Genomic DNA, 21,105 nt, shown 5'->3' with positions numbered 1-21,105 from the left:
TCACATGTCATTATCTTGAACCCTTTGAGCTCTGTGTTGGGTGCCAAAAAGACTTGTGGTTTAACCCCAGCTGGCAGCTAAGCCCCACGCAGCTGCTCACCTGCTCATACTTGCCCAGTGGGATGGGGCAGAGAATTGGAATAGTAAAAGTGAGAAAGTTTGTGGACTGAGATGAAGGCAGCTTAATAAGTAAAGCAAAAGCCACACATAGAAGCAAAGCAAAACAAGGAATTCATTTACCACTTCCAATGGGTGGCAGGAAATCTCCAGGAGAGTAGGGCTTTGCTGTTTGTAGTGGCTACTTGGGAAGACAAACACCATCACTCTGAACGTTCCCCACTTTATCTGCGGAGCATGACCATATGGTCTGGAATATCCCTTTGGTCAGTTGGGGTCAGCTGTCCTGGATGTGTTCCCTCCCAGCTCCTTGTGCACCCCCAGCCCACTCACTGGTGTGAAAAACAGAGAAGGCCTTGATGCTTTGTGAGTGCTGCATACTGATAAGAAAAACATCCTTCTGTTGTCAACACCATTTTCAGCACAAATCCAAGCCAGAGCCTCATACCAGCTACTATGCAGAAAATCAGCTCTATTCCAGCCAAGACCAGCACATTCTCTGCCTGTTATTCAATACCATTTACGTCATGCTTGGGTACCACACTATCCAATACAATCTCATTATCCACGCCTTCCCCTCCCATCCTTTGATAATCATTCCCTTGGTCTGTGGACCACCCCTGTAAAATGTTCATGAAATATCCACTGAGTTCATTTAATCCATGAATTTGGGCTCCGTCTGTTATAGTGGTCACTCAGAACAGGAGAGTTGGTGTCTTGTGTGGAATTGTTTGCCACCAAAGTCAGCTCATGTTGGTTCACTGCTGCACTTGCACTGCTTCTTTTAAAGCTTGTCCTCCACTGGTTTGGATCATTCCTGCGACAGTAATTCCTACAACATGCAACTTAAACCACAAGTTACAGCAATTTAAAGTTATATGCATTGTAGTCTCCACCCCAGTCCCTTTGGGCCAGGCCACAGGGCTTAACATTGCAATAAACTCCTCCCCTTGCTTGGGTTTGGATTTATCCACAGACTGCATCCTCGTTAGGGGAGTAGTTGCTCCAAGTGGAATCTTACCTATGAGTCTCAGTTTCTCCTGGGGTATACCCACTGTGGTGTAGACTTATCCATCACCACAGGTGCTTTGGGGTGCACCTGTTCCAAGACAGCCTTACCCATGAGCCACAATGCCTTCAGAGGTATCCCACTCCAACTGTGGCATTACCATGGCTGCTTTCCCTCAGGAGTGTACTTCCTCTGCCATGGGCTTATCTGTGGCCACACACTTTGAGGTGCTCCAGCATGATCTCATCCCCAGCCGATGAGGCTTGAAGGTGTACCTTCTGCAGCATGGACTTACTCACAGGCACAGATGCTTCAGAAGTACTTTCTCCAGCGTGAACTTACCCTTGGGTCGCAATTCCTTCAGAGGTACACCTGCTGCAGCACAGACATAACTAAAGCCACAGATGCTTTCAGATAGACTTGCTTTGGCATGGACTTAACCATGGCCACAGATGCTTTGGGGTGTCCTTCTGTGTGGATTCGTCCACAGCTCACAGTCCAATTGACTCAAGTTCACACTGGAGTTCCAGCCTGTGTGGTACTGCAGAACAAAACCAGCAGCACTGCCCTGGCCACCTGCCCACCTGCATGCATTGCCATGGCTGTTATCAAAATGTTCCCAGGTACAGCAGAGAAGGGTGATAAGCAGTACAGCACTACAGCTGTGAAAGCAAAGAGCAGTCACTAATGATTAGTGGCTGCTAATATGCAGTAAGACAAGCAAGCCCTATGGCAAGCACAGAAACTTGCCAATTAATAGCTAAACAGCAGTAACTGCTATCAATCAGGGCTCAATCTAGCACATTGCAATCAAATCTGTCATTATCTCTAACCTTGGAAGCCACATGTTGGGTGCCAGAAAGGACTGCTGTATCTTAACCTCAGCCAGCGACTAAGCTCCGCACAGCTGCTTGCTTATTCAGCAGGGATGAGGGGAGAGCATCAGAAGGCTAAAAGTGAGAAAGCTCGTGGGCTGAGATAAAGACAGGTTAACAGGTAAAGCAAAAGCCATGCATGCGAGTGAAGCAAAACAAGGAATTAATTTGCCGCTTCCCAAGGGCAGGCACATGTCCAGCTATCCCCAGGAAAGCAGGGCTCCATCACTCAGTTACTTGGGCAGACAAATGCCATGCCTTCTTCCCCACGTGTTACATGCTGAGCATGGTGCCATATGGCAGGGGATATCTCTTTGGTCAGCTGTCCCAGCTGTGTTCCCCTGGTGTTGGCTAGGGTAGAGTTAGTTTTCATCACAGTGGCTGGTATGGGGCTGTGTTCTGGGTTTGTGCTGAACACAGGGTTGGTAACACAGTGATGTTTTGTTACTGCTGAGCAGCTCGCGCAGAGCCAAGGCCTTTTCTGCTTTTCATGCTGCCACACTGGCAAGGAGGCTAAGGGTGCACGGCAGGCTGGGAGAAAGCATAGTCAGGACAGGTGACCCCAACTGACCAAAGGGATATTCCAGACCATATCACACCATGCTCAGTATATAAAGTGTGGGGAAGAAGGGGTAAGGGAGGGGATGTTGAAGTGATGGCATTTATCTTCCCAAGTCACCACTACATGTGATGGGGCCCTGCTTTCCTGGAGATTTATGAACACCTGCCTGCCCATGGGAAGCAGGTCCTGGTTCTGTTTTGCTTGTGTGCATGGCTTTTTTGCTTTCTCTCAACCCACAAGTTTTCTAGCTTTTACCCTTCTGATTCTCTCCCTGATCCTGCTGGTGGGGGAGTGAGCAAGTTGACTGTAGGGGGTTTGGTGGCTGGCTGGGGTTAAATGACAACACCCCTCCCAAGGCCTCGTGTACCCCCAGCCTCCCCACTGGTGGAGTAGGGTGAGAAGCAGGAAAGGAGCAGGAAAGGCCTTGGTGCTGTGTGAGTAACAGTTCAGCAGTAACAGAAGCATCCTTCTGTTATCAACAGTTTTCAGCACAAATCCAAAACAGAGCTCCTTACTAGCTACTATGAAGAAAGTTGCCTCTATCCCAGCCAAAACCAGCACACCATCTCTGACCCAAATGACACCACTGATTCTAAAATGCTGCATCTTTTTTCTCATCTTTTCCTGGTTGTCTTCCCTCTCTGGCCAGTAAAAAAAAAAATTAACTGAGCTTGCACAGAGCAGGGCAGTTGTTACTCAGGGGGGTGGAAAGTGTCTGGACCTGTAACAAACTATAAACAAGTTATGGAATGCCCCAGGTTGAGTGTTCATCGTTCCTTTGTTTTTAAGGGCTGTTTGTCATTTTCCATTTATAATACCTTTGTTAATATTCCTAAATGTATTTGCCAATCAGCTCTGTTGCTTTTTCTTCTTTAGAGAAGCTTTGTCAAGCATAGCCCTTTTTGATTTAGGTCTTTCTTTTATCATATTTGCAGGTTTTGCATGCTGTCATTACTGTTTTATTGGCAATGTACTTAGCCTAAAAAAGGAGTATCTAAAATTTCTTGGGTCTCAGCTGGCAGTAGTAGCAGCTCTGCACAAGCTCTGTGTGCATGCCAGAGGCACATTGCTGTTTCTTCCTTTGTCAATAAGGGAAAAGAAAACAAATGCAGCCTCAGTCCTGTGCTCATGCCTCCTATTGTCCCATCTTTCGCTTACTTGCTTAGTTTTCTTCAACCTTCTCCCAGACTAGGGTTCCTGGATGCTTTTTTTAATCCTCTGGCATTCTTTCCACCACCATGATTTCTGCAATTCCTTCACCTTCTGCTAGGACTCCAGTCTTCTCTCACTGCCTGTGCAAGGCTCCCAGTCCTGTGCTACATTTGACCTGCCTGGCCTCTGAGCCCTGAGGCAAAGTGCAAGTTCCAGAACTGGGTGCTTTTGGTGTTCTGGTTGCTGTGGAGTGCAAAGCACTGGCTTGAAAACTGGGACAGAGCAACAGCAAGTTATTGCTGGCAGCTCTTCAGGGCCAGTATGGAAGTGCTCCCCTTAGTAATCACACAGGTGTGTCTCTAGTGAGGTAGAAGCTGCTATCTTTGTTCAGCATGGGCACACTGCTACCAAAGGGCATGCAGATTGCAATTTGGGAACTGTCCTTACACTTGAGATGCAGAAAGTTTCCTCCTGTCATTACCTGATGTTTCTTCTCTCTTTGAGGAGCTCCTTATAAAGGTTAATGGTTAGCAGGATCTGGCACACACCTGGGGAATTAAGCAACTTAGAATAGAGGAATGTTTTCAGAAGAATAAATAGGAAATGAATGTTCACTTCCCCTTCTTTTCCATTGGCAGCATGTAAGACAGTTATATCTTTTAAAAACTTTCTTTAATTTGCCTGGTTTAGGAACAGTATTTTTTCTGCCTGGGAAGAGATGAAGGAAGGGATTTTTTTTTTTTTTTTTTTTTTTTTTAAAGCAACCTCTTTGCTGACTTAGCAGTGTGAAAGGAAAGGAATTGCCCTTTCTTGCCTGGCAGGGCTTTGGCTATCCTGTGCTTCTGGAAAACCATCCCTAAAGGAGTCTGAGAGGTTTAGGAAGGAGGCAGCATTCAGCAAACCCACCTGCCATTCACTAATAAATACTCAGTCTTTAAGTATGTGGGACAGCTTTGAAGATCTTACACAGTAGTGCATTGCCGAAGTTCCAGAGTTTATAGGCACCAGTATCAGTATGTATTTTTGCTTTGGTTTTGCTACATTCATACCAATTTGGCATCATTTCTTCCTTTTTAGCAGAGTGCTGTCTGAGACTCCTGCCACAGTGCTTAACTCCAGATCCCTGCTTTCTGCACATGTGGATGTGATGGAAACATGCAAACTGGGAGCTGTCACAGCTTTCAGTGCTGGCTTGCTGGAGGAGGCACTTATTTTGATAGCTAGAGAAGCATTTCTTTTATGTGTTACGATTATGTGGTATGGTTAAAAAGTACACATGCTAGTTCTGGGATCCATATGCTACCTTATTTCTCTGACTCCAGCCTTTTCAGGATGGGCAAGCACCATACAAGCACAAGTCACTGAGAGCTGAGTAAATTTACAAGATGTTCTTGTTCTTTCTCTGCTCCAGGAAGCCTGTTTGTGGCCTGCCAAGCTGTAAGTACTCTACTTAGTTTGGTGGAGTCTGCTGAAGTACTCCATTTGTTACCTGTGGAGCGTGTCAAGAGCTTGGTGACGTAAGTAAACTGTGCCGGTTCTGTGGTGCTTTATGGTTTTCCTTGGTAGAGAAAGAGATGACTTTGCCTTTATGTAGGAGCTGGTTAAATGCTTGTGTGCTGCCCATTCTGTTATGCTGGTGCATTGCTTCAGTATTGTGGTTATGGAATGGAACAAAGTTCTAGACGCTGTGTTAGGAGAACCAGGTAGATGTAGTTCCTGTTCAATGATATTTTCTCTGCAAACTGGTGCTTTCTTAGACAGCTGCAGGGTAGTGTGTCAAATAAGGTGGCTCTAGTTTTGCATTGCAGTGCTACATTGGTTCTACTTTTACTTTGGAATGCTATGCTTAGTAATTCTGTGTTACATTATGATAAAAGAGACAGGAACAGCACTTTCTGAGCTATGTCAAAAGCCTGAGTTTGCTGGCGGTGTTGGGATTCGACTATGTCCTTACCTATCCGTGTTTGTGCTTGCTTCACAATGGGAGGAGATTTTGTATACTCCATTTTATTTATTTTGACTCAATTTTACTTATAATTAGCACAGAAAACTGGCTGTCTGGAAGGATTTAAGGAGACCGTTAATCTCTCTCTAGCATCTCCAAGTCTTTGGTGGCTTGAGCTTCAAAATATCCTGTTCATTTAGGAAGTTATGGTGACCGTGTCTGAGGCATGATGGAGATCAAACAGCTTGCCCAGATCAGGCAGGAATTATTGGCAGTGAGCTTTAGCCTAATGCTTTACTGCCTGCTCTGGGCTGGGGATGTGAAACCTGCTCGGAGCAAGGGATGTAAGGTAGCAGAAGGAGGTTTCTCTGTGAACAGGCAGGATTCCTGGGATCTCACCTAAGCTTGGATTATTTCTTTTCTGTTGAAGTTGATCAGTGACAGAACACCTGGGCAGTAGCAGAAGCCCTTGTGTGACTTATGCAGGTTTATTTTCTGCAGCTGTGTGTATGTGGGTCCAGCATGCAAGTCCCAGTTTGACAAGCCTGATTAATCAAAGGAGGAATCTCATGCCTCTTGGGCTGTCATGGGTTTTGCAGCTGCAAGCCATTGTTCTGGTGAAGTCTGACTTCACTGGTCTGCTGGTGCAAGCAGAGTCTGAAATAGTGGAATTTTCCCTTAATGTTGTAGTTATCACTACTGCCTTATTTTCAAATACCAGTCTTGTTGCAGTGCTTTCTGTATGCTAATAAAATAATCCATTGTTTTAGCACTTTCCCTTCAGACCCCTCTGCGTTGCTGTTGGCTGATCTCTATTACACGAGGCTGGCATTGTGTGGCTGCCAGGAACCCCTTTCCCAAGGGAACCTAATGGACTTGTTTGAGAAGTTGCATCCTAATATTTCCACTGGTGTTTCCAAGGTAATCTGCTCTTTTGAGCACCTGCAAAGTAATTTGTATTTTAACAATAAAATGTAAGTAAACATAGATAAATAATAAAGTCTGAAAGGAGAAGCATGAGACTGTGTAAAGCTATTATTTCCATAGTGTCTGCTTAGACCTGTGTCACTGGGGCGTGAGTTAACAGAGATTAACTGTTAGCCCTGTCAGCCTTGCCTCTTCCCTAGAGGTAAATCAGGGCAGGAGCATAATGCATTCACTTCTAATTGCCTTCTAGACTGCGCGAGTTCCTCTGTTTCTCAGCTCTAAGATGAACCTGGTGAAATCAGTCTCCTGTAGCAGACATTAACCTCTCTGTAGGTGTATACATGTCAGTATGTATTGCCTGCATGCTTCTGACATACACTTCTGCTTGGAATAGGTCCGGCTGTTGACTGTTCGAATTCTAAACCATTTTGATAATCCACCTTCTACGCAGATTGAGGTAGGGCCAAAACTTTTCATTTAACGTTTCAAAGCGCTATCTGTGTTCCATGTTCTGTGTGAACTGTTTTTCACTTTGCAGAAACAAAATGTATCTGGTAGAGGTAGTCCTCTGCTTTTGTGCTTTCACATTCCGCTTTTATTTCTTTGTCCTCCTGCCTCCTGGTGTTTTCAGATGTGTGCCTAAATGATGGAAACCAGAGCAAGTCCCTTGACTTTGTTCTTTAGTCCAGAATGGCTGTGAGTCTGTATACTTTTGTTGAAGTACTTTTCAATGAGATAAAGGTACTCTGACAGAATTCATGTCACTTGCTTGTTCAGGGTGAAGGCACAGGGGAATTCCAGCCAGTATTTGCCATATTGCTCCAAGCAGAACTTGTGCCAGCAACAGTGAATGATTACAGAGAGAAACTTCTCCATTTGAGGAAACTAAGATGTGACATAGTGCAGCCTGCAATACCAAGTGGATCTTTGCAGGAGGTAAGGATTTATTGTCAAAAAGCAGTTGTCACATTCCTTTATTCCAAGAGAATGTTCTTATTCCATCACATGGATTGCAGAGTTTTTAATGAGAGTGCATCAAAAAATCAGTTAACCCCCAGATTAGGTTTTAGAAAACTTAATTGTTAGTAGGGATCACAGCTCCCATTGTCCTCAGGAGTACTGCGTTGAGTGGAACAACAGTGGTATCTAGATAAATGGCCCACAGTCAGATTAATTTGGGTTTGATGTCATGGAAAGGATGGCAAATGATTCCAGGGAGAAGCATTCCAGGCAAATTATTCCAGAGTTGTGAGCAAATTTAAAATCATGACCTTGCCATGTCCTCAGTGTGGTTGAACATTGGTAGGACTCCCGCTGGCCATTGGTGACCTCACTTCTGGGTCTTGCTTCAGCACGAAAATCTTTCATGCCTGTGACCTGTTGAATCTCCTCCGTTGCTGAGCTAAAGGGGGCCTCAGCTCCATGAGGAAGGATTGTAGGTCATCCCTTCTCCATGTACCTCAGCAAGGAGCCAGTCCAGAGGACATGCTTTTAGGCCTAGTGCAGTGAATACTTCTGTGGGCAAACTTTCTTCTTTCTGAGGTCCCTAATGCTGCTGTGGCAGCGCTGAAGTTGGAGAGAAAGACAGACAGCCCAAATCATCTGTGCTGAACTGGTTTTTCCATGTTTACATTATTTTGGTATAGTTATGAGATCTCAGTGCAGCTTACAGTAAATGGGTTTCGGATTTCCTCATGAAGCTATGAGACAAGGAATGATGATGTGTGTGACTTCCTTCATCACTTGTAGCACTCTAGAGAACTTCTTTGATCAAAGTTTCCTCTTTGAGAGGAAGAAAGGTTAGAGGAGCTTGGTTGGTCTCTAACTACTGTTGTTTGCATCTCAACAAGATGGTGTTGTATGTCATTCTAGGTGCCTCTTCGGTATTTACTGGGAATGCTTTATGTTAACTTCAGCCCTCTCTGGGATCCTGTAACTGAACTCATAACGTGAGTATATGCAGTTTGATGCTGCAGTCTGTGGTTGTCTCACGGGACATTCCTCTCATTCCTCTGTGCACAAAAGCTGAGGTAAAAAATGTCCAATTTGGAGAGATTTGTGCATGAGAACATGTGTGAAATCTTCTCAAATTAATTTGAACTCTCAAATCTCAACTCTTTAACTTAGTTCCTGATTTTTGTTACTTTCAAGGGAACAAATACAGTCAAATTGCATCAGAGCTTTTAGTCAGAGGTAGCAGGATTTGATTTGTGTTTTACAAATGGTTAAAGGAACAAGAACTTTCTCTCAGTCTTTCCATCTGCCAACTTCTCTGTCCTTACTGAAAAAACCTCTAAATCCTACTAAAGAGTAGGGAAGTCTTACCATGGTGAAAAAATAAGTGACTTCTTTCAGCATGACTTTGTCTTCTTTTTTTTCCCCCTCTGTTGTACAATTAAAAAGGATGGGATTTTCCTCTTCCAAGCAGTGAATTAATTAAAAAAAAATTAAACCAGCTCTTCAAAAGATATGTCCATGGTAATTCTGCCTTTGATTCTGTATGATTTGCTGTACAGAAATCGGTAGAAAGCTTGAGAACATTTTTACTCAATTTGAGTCCATTTGAAGTCTTGGAATACAACCAGATTATTTTAATAACAGTTGACATTTGGGATCTGTGAGAAAAGGCAAGGAAGTGCTACAGCTGTATTGTGCAGATGTCCTGCCTCCGGACAGCCACATGAAAGCAGTGATTAAAGCCTTTGATTGTGTTAGTTGTTAAGTAGCTGAGTGACGCTTGCCTTTTCTTATCTTCCTTTTAATTTCATGCTGTATTATGCTTTGTTAGTTCTCATGCAAAGGAAATGGAGAATAAACAGTTCTGGAAGGTCCTGTATGAACATTTGGAGAGGGCTGCAACCTATGCTGGTAAGTCACCTCTCCTGAGCATGGTTATCATAGTAACTCAGCTAATAGTAAATTATGTGACTGTTTTTCATGTGCCCCAAATTTGTGTGCGATGGGGGAATTCAGAACCAGTACTACTGTCGTGTCCAGGGCAGGCGTGGAGAGGCTTGGGAGGAAGCTGTGTCTCCTGTCCTAAACACCGGATGGAAAAGGCCAGCTGCATTACAGGAGGGAGTTGCAGGTTGTGGGAACCATGCAGCAGCTTCATCTTCGCTTAAGGCTGGCACTGCTCAGACTGGTCAGGAACAGTGACAAAACCTGTATAATGGTGCAAACCATCTTCCTACTCCATGGATTCGGTGGAATTTCTGCAGACAGTCCTTGTTGTGTGTGCTCTTGGGGTTTACCTATGGGCCTAAGGAACCTAATATTTCAAGACAGAGTCAGGAGTGTGCAGCCGTTTGGGAACTTCCCTGTTATTCAAGGGAACTGAGCCCAATTGACATGTGCCAGGGTTGCAAGGCATCCTAGAACGCTTTCTAAGCAATGTGTGTCTTTCAGGTCAGTGTTAAATACAGCTGTGTCTAAACAGGTGCATGTCACCAAATGTATTACTTTTGTAATGGGGGATGGATTCCTTGCTACTGGTAATTATGAAGTAACCTGAAAAGATTTTCTTATCTCTTCTGTAGAAATGGAACTACAAAATGAACTAGATGAACAGGAGGAGAGCACTGCTGAAACAGAAAGTGAGAAGATACCAGAAGGACAGGTGGGGACTGTCTTTCTGGAGCAGCTGAGGAGTAGAACAGATTGCTGTGAACGGCTGGACCACACAAATTACCGTTTCCTACTGTGGAAAGCACTGGATAAGTTTCCAGACAGAGTGGAGCCTCGGTCAAGGGAACTTTCCCCACTTCTTTTGAGATTCATTCGGTAAGTAAGATTTACTTTTCAGTTGAGAGGACACAGCTTTCAATGTGTTGCTGAGCTTTAAGATTGGCTATCCCATTAGAGACTTTATTTCTTGAATGCATTGGCTGATGACATGTCTGTTTCCAGTTAAAATAACCTTTTAATTGGAATGTGGATTGTGTTAGAAACTAAGCAGGCTGAAATGAAATTTACAGTAGGTCTCTGCTGCTCAGTCTCTTGTTCATTGACTTGCCATTGTCACAGCCTCATTACTCAGTTACGGAGTGATTTCGGTGGAAATAAAGTTCCTCTTTTCCTTAATAAAAATATGTTTTAATTTGGAATCCCAGAATACCAAAGTGTTTTCCCCCAAGGTGGGGAAAATACTGATTTTGGCAGAGGCTGATTCAAATTCCTGCCCCTGAGGGGAGAGCAGTGGTGTGCTCATGTATGTGTGCACATATCAGACAGTATGATGGACATGGGGTAGATGTTATAATAAGAATGGTGAGGTTTTTAGTTGTTGTTGTTGCCCTGGAACCTTGAAAAATTCTTAATTTTCTTAATTCCTTCCTTCTTTTTTTAAACACAGAAATGAGTACTACCCAGCAGATTCCCTAGTGGCTCCATCTCAGGATCTCAGAAGGAAAACTAGTGGTACCATAGCAGCAAAACAAATGCCTGCTGAAGAGGTGAATGATGTTGCTATGGAGGAAGAGGAGGAGGAGGAGGAAGAAAAGGAAGAAGGGGAACCAATTAGTGTAGGACTACCAAAAAAGAAAACAAGAAGAGCTGCTGCTAAGTAAGTATTTTTAGCTTTCCCTTTTGCTTGTGCTTTCATGGAAAGGCAGATTCAGCAGCTCACTTTGATATATAAGCTGTGTTTTGTATATATTATTTTTTCTTCTTTTGCTTGAGCTTCATCATTTCTCAGTGGATTACAAGTCAGAAGTTCTTTTTTAGTTTTAGTACTGCCTGCACAGTACTAAAAATCCAAATACACTGCCCAAGTTTTATCAACATCTCATTACCTGCTGACCAGTCTGTGGTGTGTTTACTTGAAGCAAAAAATGTGTAGTATTGTGGAGCCATTCTGAAGTTTTCAGAGACTCTTGTACCTGAATTCCCTGGCTTCTCTGTGTATGTCTGTTAGTCTTTGAAAACTGTGGGCATTGCCAAACACTTCAAAAAATGAGACTATTTGTTTAGGTATTCTAATATTGGGATTCTGCCATTTCCTGCCCGTTTATAAATCTTATCTTCTTAGGGACCAAGGTTTTTATTTAGTAGATTGAAGCTGCATGTTGCTGTAATGTCATTATTGCAGTACTGAATACATGGAGAAAGCGGCTCTTTGTATGAATTCTCCCCAGTGATGGCCTCTGTCAAATATCCCTTACAAATACATCACAAAGATTTCTATTCTGACACTTTTGCAAAGTATGGCCCTTGTAATGACAGAGAACTTCAAAGTGTCACCTTGTATGTTGGAACAAGACAAGTATTTGATATGTGACCTAAAGTGTCATTTCATCCCAAGTGTCCTACGGCTTTTTCATTTTTTTCCCAGATTCTGGCTTGTATGTGCAAATTATGAGCAATTAAAATACAGTGACAGTCCAAGATATTTTGTATTTTTCCCAACCTCCATCTCAAAACATCCATGCAGTGAAGTGGAAACATTAGCTCCTGGTAGCCGTAACAAAGATATAAAAGATTTACCAGGGGCGTGTTAATGAGTTGTGGAGTGACCTCCCTTCCCTGAGTCAGGCCTGTGCCAGGGAGGACTCCCTCGTGGGGCTGCACCTGTGTCCCAGGAGGCCTGGCTCTGAGGCAGGGAGGACACGCACCTGCCCCGAGCTCCCTGTGGGGTTCTTGGAAGGCGTTGTACTCGTCCCTTGACTGTGCCCAGCCACGGAGGAGGATGGCCCAGCTCAAGAGTTCAGTGTAAATTAGCAGGGGGAACAGCTGAATGAGGACAGCATCTACCAGTTCCACAGCACACATGGTAGAGGAGATCTCTGCCTTCCTTATCCTGGTCTTCTGTGTCCCTTCCCGCGAAGAGCAGATGGGGCAGATGTGACACTACCACTTATACAGCCCTTCACACTGGTAGGAGCAACATGGGCACCATTTATGGACAAGTGAATAAACAGAGAGATAAATACAGAATTTTGGTGTTCCAGGCTGAGCTGGCAGAGAGAAGTAAGCAGCATCCTGACTGTACTCCTTTCTCATGAAAAAAACTGAGCCTACTCAGGGATACTGAAGAAAGGGCGTTCTCTGTGCAGTGAAGTGACAGCTGGAAGGAGCTGTTTAGGAGAGGGAACAGGACACCTCTTGCTGTGTCTGAAATAGTGCTGAAGACTTGCGATCTTCTTGTGTTGTTCTTTGTTTTCTTTCTTGCTAATGAATTTTAATTAAAGTTCCCTGTTTGTTTGTCTCCTGGACATTTTAAAAAATAATTGTTTTGTTTTACAGGCAACTAATAGCCCACTTACAAGTTTTCTCAAAATTCTCAAATCCTCGTGCATTGTATCTGGAGCCTAAGTTGAATGCCTTGTATACCCAGGTAAGGCTATTTGCTCACTTTTAGAATTGCTACTAATAAATAAACTCTTTCATATTTGAATGCAGTGTCTGATACTGCAGAAACCTGTCATTTTCTGAACTCGGCTGTGATAGCTGAGAAAGGAGCTGTCCTTGAGAGGACTTTCTAACAGACTTCACTTGAAATGAGCCCCTTTAGCAAAGACCCGCTTAAGATACCCGGCTTAGTTTGCCAGGAGTGGCACATGCAAACAGATCTGACAGCAGACAAGTAGTAGTCTTTGGCAAGGTGGAGGAGTGGCTGTAGAGGAAATCTGTTCCACTTCGTGCGGGATCTGGAAGAGGATTTAGAACCCAGAGCTTGGGGAAGATCCAAGGAGATTCGTCTTTGTCATGTAGTGTTTTGTGTACTAAAAGTATGGTCAGTATGTACAAGAGATCATCAAGCATCAAAAAAGAAAAAGGAATTTCTTCTTGAAGAATATTCAATTTGCTTGATTCTTTTTTGAGGGATTTCCCTGAAGGAATTGTCAAAAGTATGACTTTGAAGAGGGATTCTAAGTCTTTATCTTACAATCCTTAAAACGGTTTTGTTTTTTAATTTTTTTAATTTTATAGGGTTGTGTTGGTTCCCAGTTGGTGGATTTTTTCAGGTTATTGGAGTTTGCTCTCACTGTTCCCAGTTTGTGTTTTCTGAGGCTGTGGATGTTGAAAGCTCCATTCCTTAGTCCCTGAATTAGAGAATCTCTAGTAGACATCCCCTAATAGACACTCTGTTTCAGTCTATCTCAAAGTATTGCTTAGAAAAAGAGTTGATCCATGTGTTTGCTTCCCCATGTTCTTAGCAAAATATTGGACAGTCATGTAAAGGTCAAATCACTGTGGGAAGAACAGGCTGGCACAAGAAGAAAGATACTTCATCACTTACCATTTGCATTTCTGTGTCTTAGTATGTGCATTGTCACAGCTGGTGTGTCCATCTAGCACAGGGACATCATGGCAAAGTGACCTTAGATGGCACTTGCCTGTGCTGTTTGGTAGGAGACTGAAGAACTGATAAAGATGCTGCTTGGAGAAATGATCTGTATTTCTTAAATTCTCTTCCCTGTCCTAATGAATCTTATGAGAATATGCTGAGTTGGAAGGGACCCATCAGGATCATCGAGTCCAATTCCTGGTCCTGCACAGGACACCCCAAGAATCAAACCATGTGCCTGAGTGCATTATGCAAACACTTCTTTAACTCAGATAGTCTTGGTGCTGTGTGTTGTTTGGTGCCTAGGTTATGAAGAGTCATCTTCAAGAGAGGACAAATCTCAGTGAGACTTTGCATACCAAGTCTTCTGGGTAGTTAGTTTGTCACAGGAAAGAAATACAGCTATCTTGGAATGGCTTGGGTAGCCTGCTTTTTAATCCAGTCTTCTTAGATACACAGCTGGTAACTGGTCTTGATGATAAATACAAACTGATAGTGGTCCAAAAAAAACCTATGAAAAAGCAAATATTATGACTATCCTATGTAGATAGGAAGGAAAAGTATATATGAACTATCAGCAACCATGCCCACTTTTTATGAGTGGCAGTTGTGCATGTACGTCTTGGCTTTACACTGGCAACACATACATTCTGTTTCCATTTGAATAAATTAGTCCAAATCGTGCTTAAGCTTGTAGCCTTTGAGTTGTTTCACTATTTTCAGTAAGCATTTCTGCCTCCTAGATAGGGACTTTCTTTCTTTCTTTTGTTATTTGCAGTTACTGTCTCATCAAGACCAGAATGTTCAGAGAATAGCTCTTGACTGTATAATGACATACAAGCATCCTCATCTACTACCATACAGGTAAAAGCTTTTATACTGTTTTAGCATCGGTGAATGAGCCTGCTGTCATACCAGAAGCTTGCTTCAGGGTCAGTTGTATTTGGGGTCCTGTATTTGTTGAAGACACATATGTAAAGTTTCATTGTAGCCAGCTGTATGTTTCGTAACTAAGGCAGGAAATAAGGTCTTGAGGTTGATCAGTGTCTCTTTTTTGTTTAGAGAAAAATAGCAACACTTCCATTCTGTCCCAGAATAGTGTCAGTAGTGTTAGTAGTTCCATCATTTTCAAAGATGTCTTTTGTACTGATGGTTTATAACCACCCAAAGAAAGTGACAGCACAAAACTGTAGTTTGTGGCAAAGTAATCGATTTGGAATATGCCCAGGACTTACTTGTCTACATAATTAGCTTGAACTTGCTGGTTCTTAAAAAAAATTTTTTTAGGAGGGTGAGAAAATAGTACTTTAATATTTTGTATACAGCAAGGATAGATAGGTAGGTAATTAAATATAGATGCATCTGTGTGTCTATCTGTCTATTTTTATAACCCTACCTGCCCTCAAATAATGTTTATTACTCTCAGGGAGAACCTGCAAAGGCTACTGGAGGACAAGAGCTTTAAAGAAGAGATAGTCCATTTCAGTATTTCTGAGGAGACCGCAGTAGTAAAAGGAGAGCATCGACCAGATCTCATCCCTGTTCTTATGAGGTATGTTCTGAAGTGTGAGTTCAAAAGCTTCACGGCAGAGTACCATGAGCTGAGATGTAATGCTGCTTCTCATTTTAAACAATTGAGATAAACCCATGGTTAATGGTATAGTTTGATGACTTAGTTTGTGATATTCTGTATGGTTTCCTTATTAACACATTTATGTAATGTGTTATGCAAATGGTGTTTTCTTTAAAAACAGCAATTTGGTACATGTTGTTTCTACAACGGATTACAGAGAGCTGTGAGGATGTTTCAGTTCACTGAGTATTGCCAGCTATTTGCAGTGATGTGAATTGTCCTGCAGGTAACCAGTTTTATACCTGAAGTTTCCAGCAGGGCTTCCATTGTAGTAGCAGAGGCTGATCTTTCACTAAGCTGATCTTTCACTAAGTAGTTCAGTGGAGACCCTGAAGGGAGAACTTTCACTAGAGAATATTTTTAAATGGAGTTTCTCCTACAGAATAAGATGCTGGAAAACAGATGGCTTGCTGAAAGCTAATGCAACCTCTTTTTGGTTCTTGAAGAATTCTCTATGGCAGAATGAGAAACAAAACAGGGAGCAAAACACAGGGCAAGTCTTCAGCGAGCACTCGCATGTCAATTGTTCTGCGATTTCTGGCCGGCTCACTGCCAGAAGAGATACGGATGTTCTTGGATCTACTCTTTGAAGCTGTGAAGCAATTCAGTAATGGTAGGTAGGCCATAGAAACTGGGGGTGTGGAATTTCCTGACCTGTAGAGATGTGGGAGGATAAATATGCTTAGTACTGTTACGTGCTTCAGTTTGTCTCTTAACCATACCTTGAAAGGATGAAAGTAAACCCTTGGTAAGGACTAGGTTTCCACTGAGTTTCTCCTTACAAAGCACGATTGCTGTGTTTTATGTGTCCAAGGTCAGAAGAGCTGAACAACTTGCCAGAGCTGTGCAGGTAAGCTGTTGCAGGCCAGGAATGAGCAGTGGCTGGCATCATAGGCTAGCCTGGGTATCATGGCAGTAAACAGAGCTTGTAAAGTGCTCTGATTCTGTAGCAGTGGGAGACATCTGAGTGTCACAGAGATGGAGACACAGAGCTGTTCTTATTTAAAAAGCTGACTGTGAGGATCTGTAATTTAGGGCAAAATTACACTATTTTTCATGTGTCTTCATGGTGCCTCCCTAGATAATTTGCTGTCCCTTTGCCTGTCACAGGGCCTTGCCAGACTGCAGTCCTTCAAAGTATGTCAGACCTGGATTTAGCTAAAGTCCTGCCTCTTGGGCGTCAGCATAGCCTCTTCAATGGTCTTGAAGTTGTGTTGAAAAACATGGGACATTTGATCCAGCAATATCTGCCTGAAATTCTACAGATTCTGCTCTGCATGACTGCTGTGGTATCCTGCATCCTCCAGCAAAGAGAGAAGGTACAGTATATGCAAACAATATACAAACATGTAAATGAAATTTCTTGTCTCCTCCTCCTCTTAGCTCACACATATAAACAGAGCTTTACTGGTAAAAGTAAGTGGAATGTCATTGTGGAGTGAAGCTCAGCAATTAGATGTCTGTCAAAATAGAGGCCAGTGATGCTTGTCTGAAAGTGCTACAGGGCTCAAGCCCTGGTAAAGTTAATGTGTTTAGAAAACTGATTTGGACTGTGTTTTTGTTTAAGTTACTGAAGAGAGAGTTGGAGGTGATCTCTGTGCAGTTCCTGATTCTTTTGTGGAGACGTGGGCATGAGAGAGAGAGATAAATGTTCTGTTGTAAAGATGTAACAAGGTTTTATGGCTGGAAGTTAAAATTTGCCTTAAAGTGGAGTTTCTTGGCTGCAAGGATAAAACATTTGAGCCGGGGAAGGAGAGGTTTAAAGTTCCTTGCCTGAAGACATTAGAGCAAAACTTGTCCATGAGGTGTTTTGTTGCAGTGCTAGACCTTGGGGAGCTCAGCATTGTGGATGATCACAGGGATTGTCTACCCTGAGTGTCTCCTGTCATGGGACACAGGAAGGACATGGATACCAGCTGTGCTTTCAGCACACTAGAAGCATCTTCAGCTCTGTATCAGGAGAAGTCATACTAATCCAGTGTCTCAATTTGGGTCTTAGCCAGAGCACTGCAAATGTTTTTTCCCTTGCTGAGCAATGGCTGTTCATGCAGAAGGGGCCAGGTGAGGAAAACATCCTGTTAAAGATTGGTTGCACCTAAAGGTGGGCCATGGTTGCTTATTGTGGCCCTGTATGCAGGGGAGCAGTGCAGAGATCCCTGAGCTCTATTCCAGCTACTTGGGGTCTCTTGCCAGCTGCTCAGAAACTGTAACACTGAGCCAGGCTTTTCTATCTTCCTGGTGCAGAGCCTGTTCATATATTAGGTGGGAAACAAGCAAACTGCACAGTCATCATTATCATCACTGTTGTTGTGGTGTTGAAAGGAATTATGAGATGATGGACTGAACAAGTGGGAATGAGTGTTTTGTCACCCATGGGCATGTTCTTGCCAAGACCCAGCTGTGAGCATTTGAGGTTAGAACTTGCTTTGAAAAAATCCATCAAACAAAGCAACTGAACAGAACCTTATAACTGTCCTAATTTATGAAGAGGATTAGCAAATTTGAGGACATCAGCATACCACAGTCTGACTTAAGCATGCCTACGTGTTTTCAGTGAGGACAGGAGTTCTAAAAGCTGCTTCATTAACTGCTAGGAAAGCCACATTTTGCCAGAGTTGCTACAGTAATCCTGTCATGATTGTGTAATGTCAGGAGCGACAGTCTGTTGTTTGCCTGAACTTAATTTAACACTTCATTAGCCCAGGGGCTGTTAAGAGCTCAAGGAAGAGTGTGAGAAATCTGTTTATCTTGAGTAATAATTAGAAGACATTCTTGGAGTTTGAGAGTAATTTATTGCCTGGAGAGTTAAACATCAACTCTGACCACTTTAAGACAAGTTATTAATTTACCATTTCCTACTGATTGTGTTCAGTATTGAGTTTCTTTATCCTCTCAAAGGCTTGATCTCAGAGAACTCTTATGATGATTGAACAGTGGGAAACTCAAAATTACTTCACTTGGAAGCCACCATTGGCAATAGTATCCTGGTTTGTGCTTTCTTTGGGCTTTCAAACAGTTCATTTACCACCTGGAAGCTGATTGCACTCCATTAGTACACATGCAGCATAGCTTGGGAGGTCCTGTTGCAAGAGCTTGGTCGGTTCCTTTTCCACCGTCTCCGCTTTGTCTTTTTTACCTGTGATTTTGGATTCTGCGTGGTGGATCATGATATAAACTGGAGACCCAAAAGAGCTTCAGTATCCGACGGTGGCTTTTATTTGCTCTGATGTGGCTTTATTATTTCTGAGGCTGAAGTTCATTACCTCTGCACTGTGGAGCTACTTCATGTGCTTGTGCTGTGAGCTGTATTGCACAGTACGGAAATAATTCAGGTTACTCAGGTCAAGACTCCTCTGAGGGAGACGAGTCAGAATGCAGAAGTGTATGAATTTCCTTACTGGAATGTTTTTCTCAAGAAAGGCTATGGAACATAACCTCTAACTGGGTACAGGAAGCACCTTCCTGTAACCAAACGCTATAGTCCCCACCTCACTCTGCTGGAAGACATGATTCACATTCTTCTCTGTTCCTCCCCCTTTCTCTTCATCTGTTGATTTCTTTTCTTCCCAGAAGATCTCAGTGTGCAAAGTACAACTTCACTTTGGAGAGCTGATTTGGGTCCTTTCAAGTGTAAAACAGAATTGTTTAAGTGTCAAGGCTGGAAATGTAATTTACTGCGGTGTAGCTTTCTGCATTGTGTTCAAAAGGGGCAGATGCTACTGTCTTAAGCCTGTCAGCATGGATTTTTTTATGAACTGAAGGAGTCCTGTGTAACTCACTCAATGCAGGAACAGTGGGCCCCTTTTAGAAAAATTTAGGTCAACTCTGAGATGTAGATTGCTACTGTGAACAAGTTACAAGAGAAAACAGAAGTTTCTGCAAAGGATATATCCATGGTCAATGAAATGCTGCATTTAATTTCAGGGCAAGTAGTTAGTAGTTGTTCTGCAAAGGTCTTACTGGGTTGGGGTTTTTGTTTGGTTTTTTTACAGGTCCAACCTAGGTTGATTAATCCACTGAAGAATTTGAGACGTCTTGGTCTCAAGCTTGTGGCAGAGTTTTTTTCTGATTATGAGACCTACAGCTTTAGTGTGGAAGAGATTGATGCAGTTTTCCATGCTGTGGTATGGCCTCAGGTAAGTATGTTTTGTTTTTCCAAATAACTTATGTGAAACATGCCCCATGCAGAAAACTCCAACTGCACTGGAGTCTGTCATGTCAACTATGTCCATCGCTAGGTTGGATGTGGCCTTAGACAGATTGTGGCATCCCAGTGTGTCTGTGCAAGACCAGTTTCTTGGCTCATGTCTGATTAGTCCTGAAATAATCAAGTCACAGATTAAAGTACAAATTAATTCATCTGAATAAAATGGATGTCATTTCTTTGTTCTTTAACCACAGAAGCAGACTTCTTCCCTAGATGCTTCAGCGAAGCTAAGTAATACAAGTCATTTCTGGGTGCTGCTTTTCTGTGTGACAGTTGTTGGGCCTGTGGTAGGGGACTGCAGTAGCAAATGCTGCTGCAGGAAAGGAAGGACCCAGCAGGGTCTGTCACTGGGCTGTGTGGTCTTGTGCCTGCCTGCCAAGAGTTCCATGTGAGCACAGTGACAAAGCACAGGCTTGTGGCTTTTATCAGAGAAATTCAGATCATCTCTGAGCTTGGAAAATGCACTGCTGTGAGATGGAGAGAGAACACAGTATTTAAAATTAAATTGTGCTGTCTTTGTCTGTGCAGTGGCTCTGGGGTTGGCAGGGAGTGCCTGTACCAGCTGCTGGGTTGTCTCTGCTCTAAAAGCAGTTATCTCCATGCAAAGGTTAACTGAGTAAGAGGGGCTGACTCCAAGAGTGCTCTTCTACAGAGGGTTTTGAGGTATCCAAGTGTTCAGCTTCCTTGCGGCAGAAAAGCCTGTTAAAGAGCACTGGTATGGTCTGTGAAACCACAGAGCTGCTTCTCTAGACATTGTGTTTGTTTACTCCTACACTGTTTCTCTGCTCTACCAGTAACAATATGTGATGTGTAGTAGGTGTATATGGACAAACAGTAGATAAAATAGTAGCAGGCAGTGCATATAGCTCTGTATTGCTCTGGGTTGAGGAACAGGGAGGTGTATGCTCCTGGTTTGTCCATGGAGTCTTCTTACAGCCAGGGTGCTACGTGGGAAAAGCAGTGAACATTTATTGCAGTTCCAGAGCAGTTCAGGCTTTTAGTCAACGAAGCACTTTAAAGCTTTCAGGGAGCACTGTATTTGCAAATGCTGAGTAACTCTGAGCAAGATGTACTGTTGTTACTAAATAGTTAGAAGGCCTCTTGTCCTTACTTACGTCTAGAAGACGGCTGGTTTTGAAGCTTGGATGGTAGTACGATCCAGAAGCTCCCTCTAGAGCCTTTTTTGGTGAACTCCATGAAGGTTTTGGCAAAAGAATCATTTTGCTTTGCGTGTTTTCCTTTCTTAAAACTATAGAACTGAGGTGTGTAAAAACTCGTGGAGAGGAAAAATTGTTTTAAGCCTGTTGAACCTGGAATTGGAGTTTGCTGTTCTACATAGCCCAGGATTTTGCTGCAGAGGCTCAATATTGCTAGCCTGCACAGCAGCATT

General features: G+C 43.0%; 1 protein-coding gene across 1 annotated transcript in view; it reads left to right on the top strand.

Annotated features, from left to right (window-relative positions):
- Positions 1–21,105, top strand: part of UTP20 (UTP20, small subunit processome component) — a 69,880-nt gene that overhangs the window by 19,382 nt on the left and 29,393 nt on the right. Inside the window, 14 exon segments of the mRNA XM_008636663.2 lie at positions 5,127–5,232; positions 6,431–6,581; positions 6,982–7,044; positions 7,365–7,523; positions 8,460–8,536; positions 9,376–9,455; positions 10,127–10,370; positions 10,942–11,151; positions 12,831–12,921; positions 14,654–14,739; positions 15,302–15,427; positions 15,955–16,121; positions 16,619–16,827; positions 19,501–19,644. Coding sequence (XP_008634885.1) covers positions 5,127–5,232; positions 6,431–6,581; positions 6,982–7,044; positions 7,365–7,523; positions 8,460–8,536; positions 9,376–9,455; positions 10,127–10,370; positions 10,942–11,151; positions 12,831–12,921; positions 14,654–14,739; positions 15,302–15,427; positions 15,955–16,121; positions 16,619–16,827; positions 19,501–19,644 — 1,913 coding nt within the window.

The sequence above is a fragment of the Corvus brachyrhynchos genome, unplaced genomic scaffold, assembly GCF_000691975.1.
Source record: "Corvus brachyrhynchos isolate BGI_N302 unplaced genomic scaffold, ASM69197v1 scaffold56, whole genome shotgun sequence".
Lineage (NCBI taxonomy): Eukaryota > Metazoa > Chordata > Aves > Passeriformes > Corvidae > Corvus > Corvus brachyrhynchos.
The sequence above is the reverse complement of the archived record's forward strand: the minus strand, read 5'-3'. Positions and strand labels throughout refer to the sequence as shown.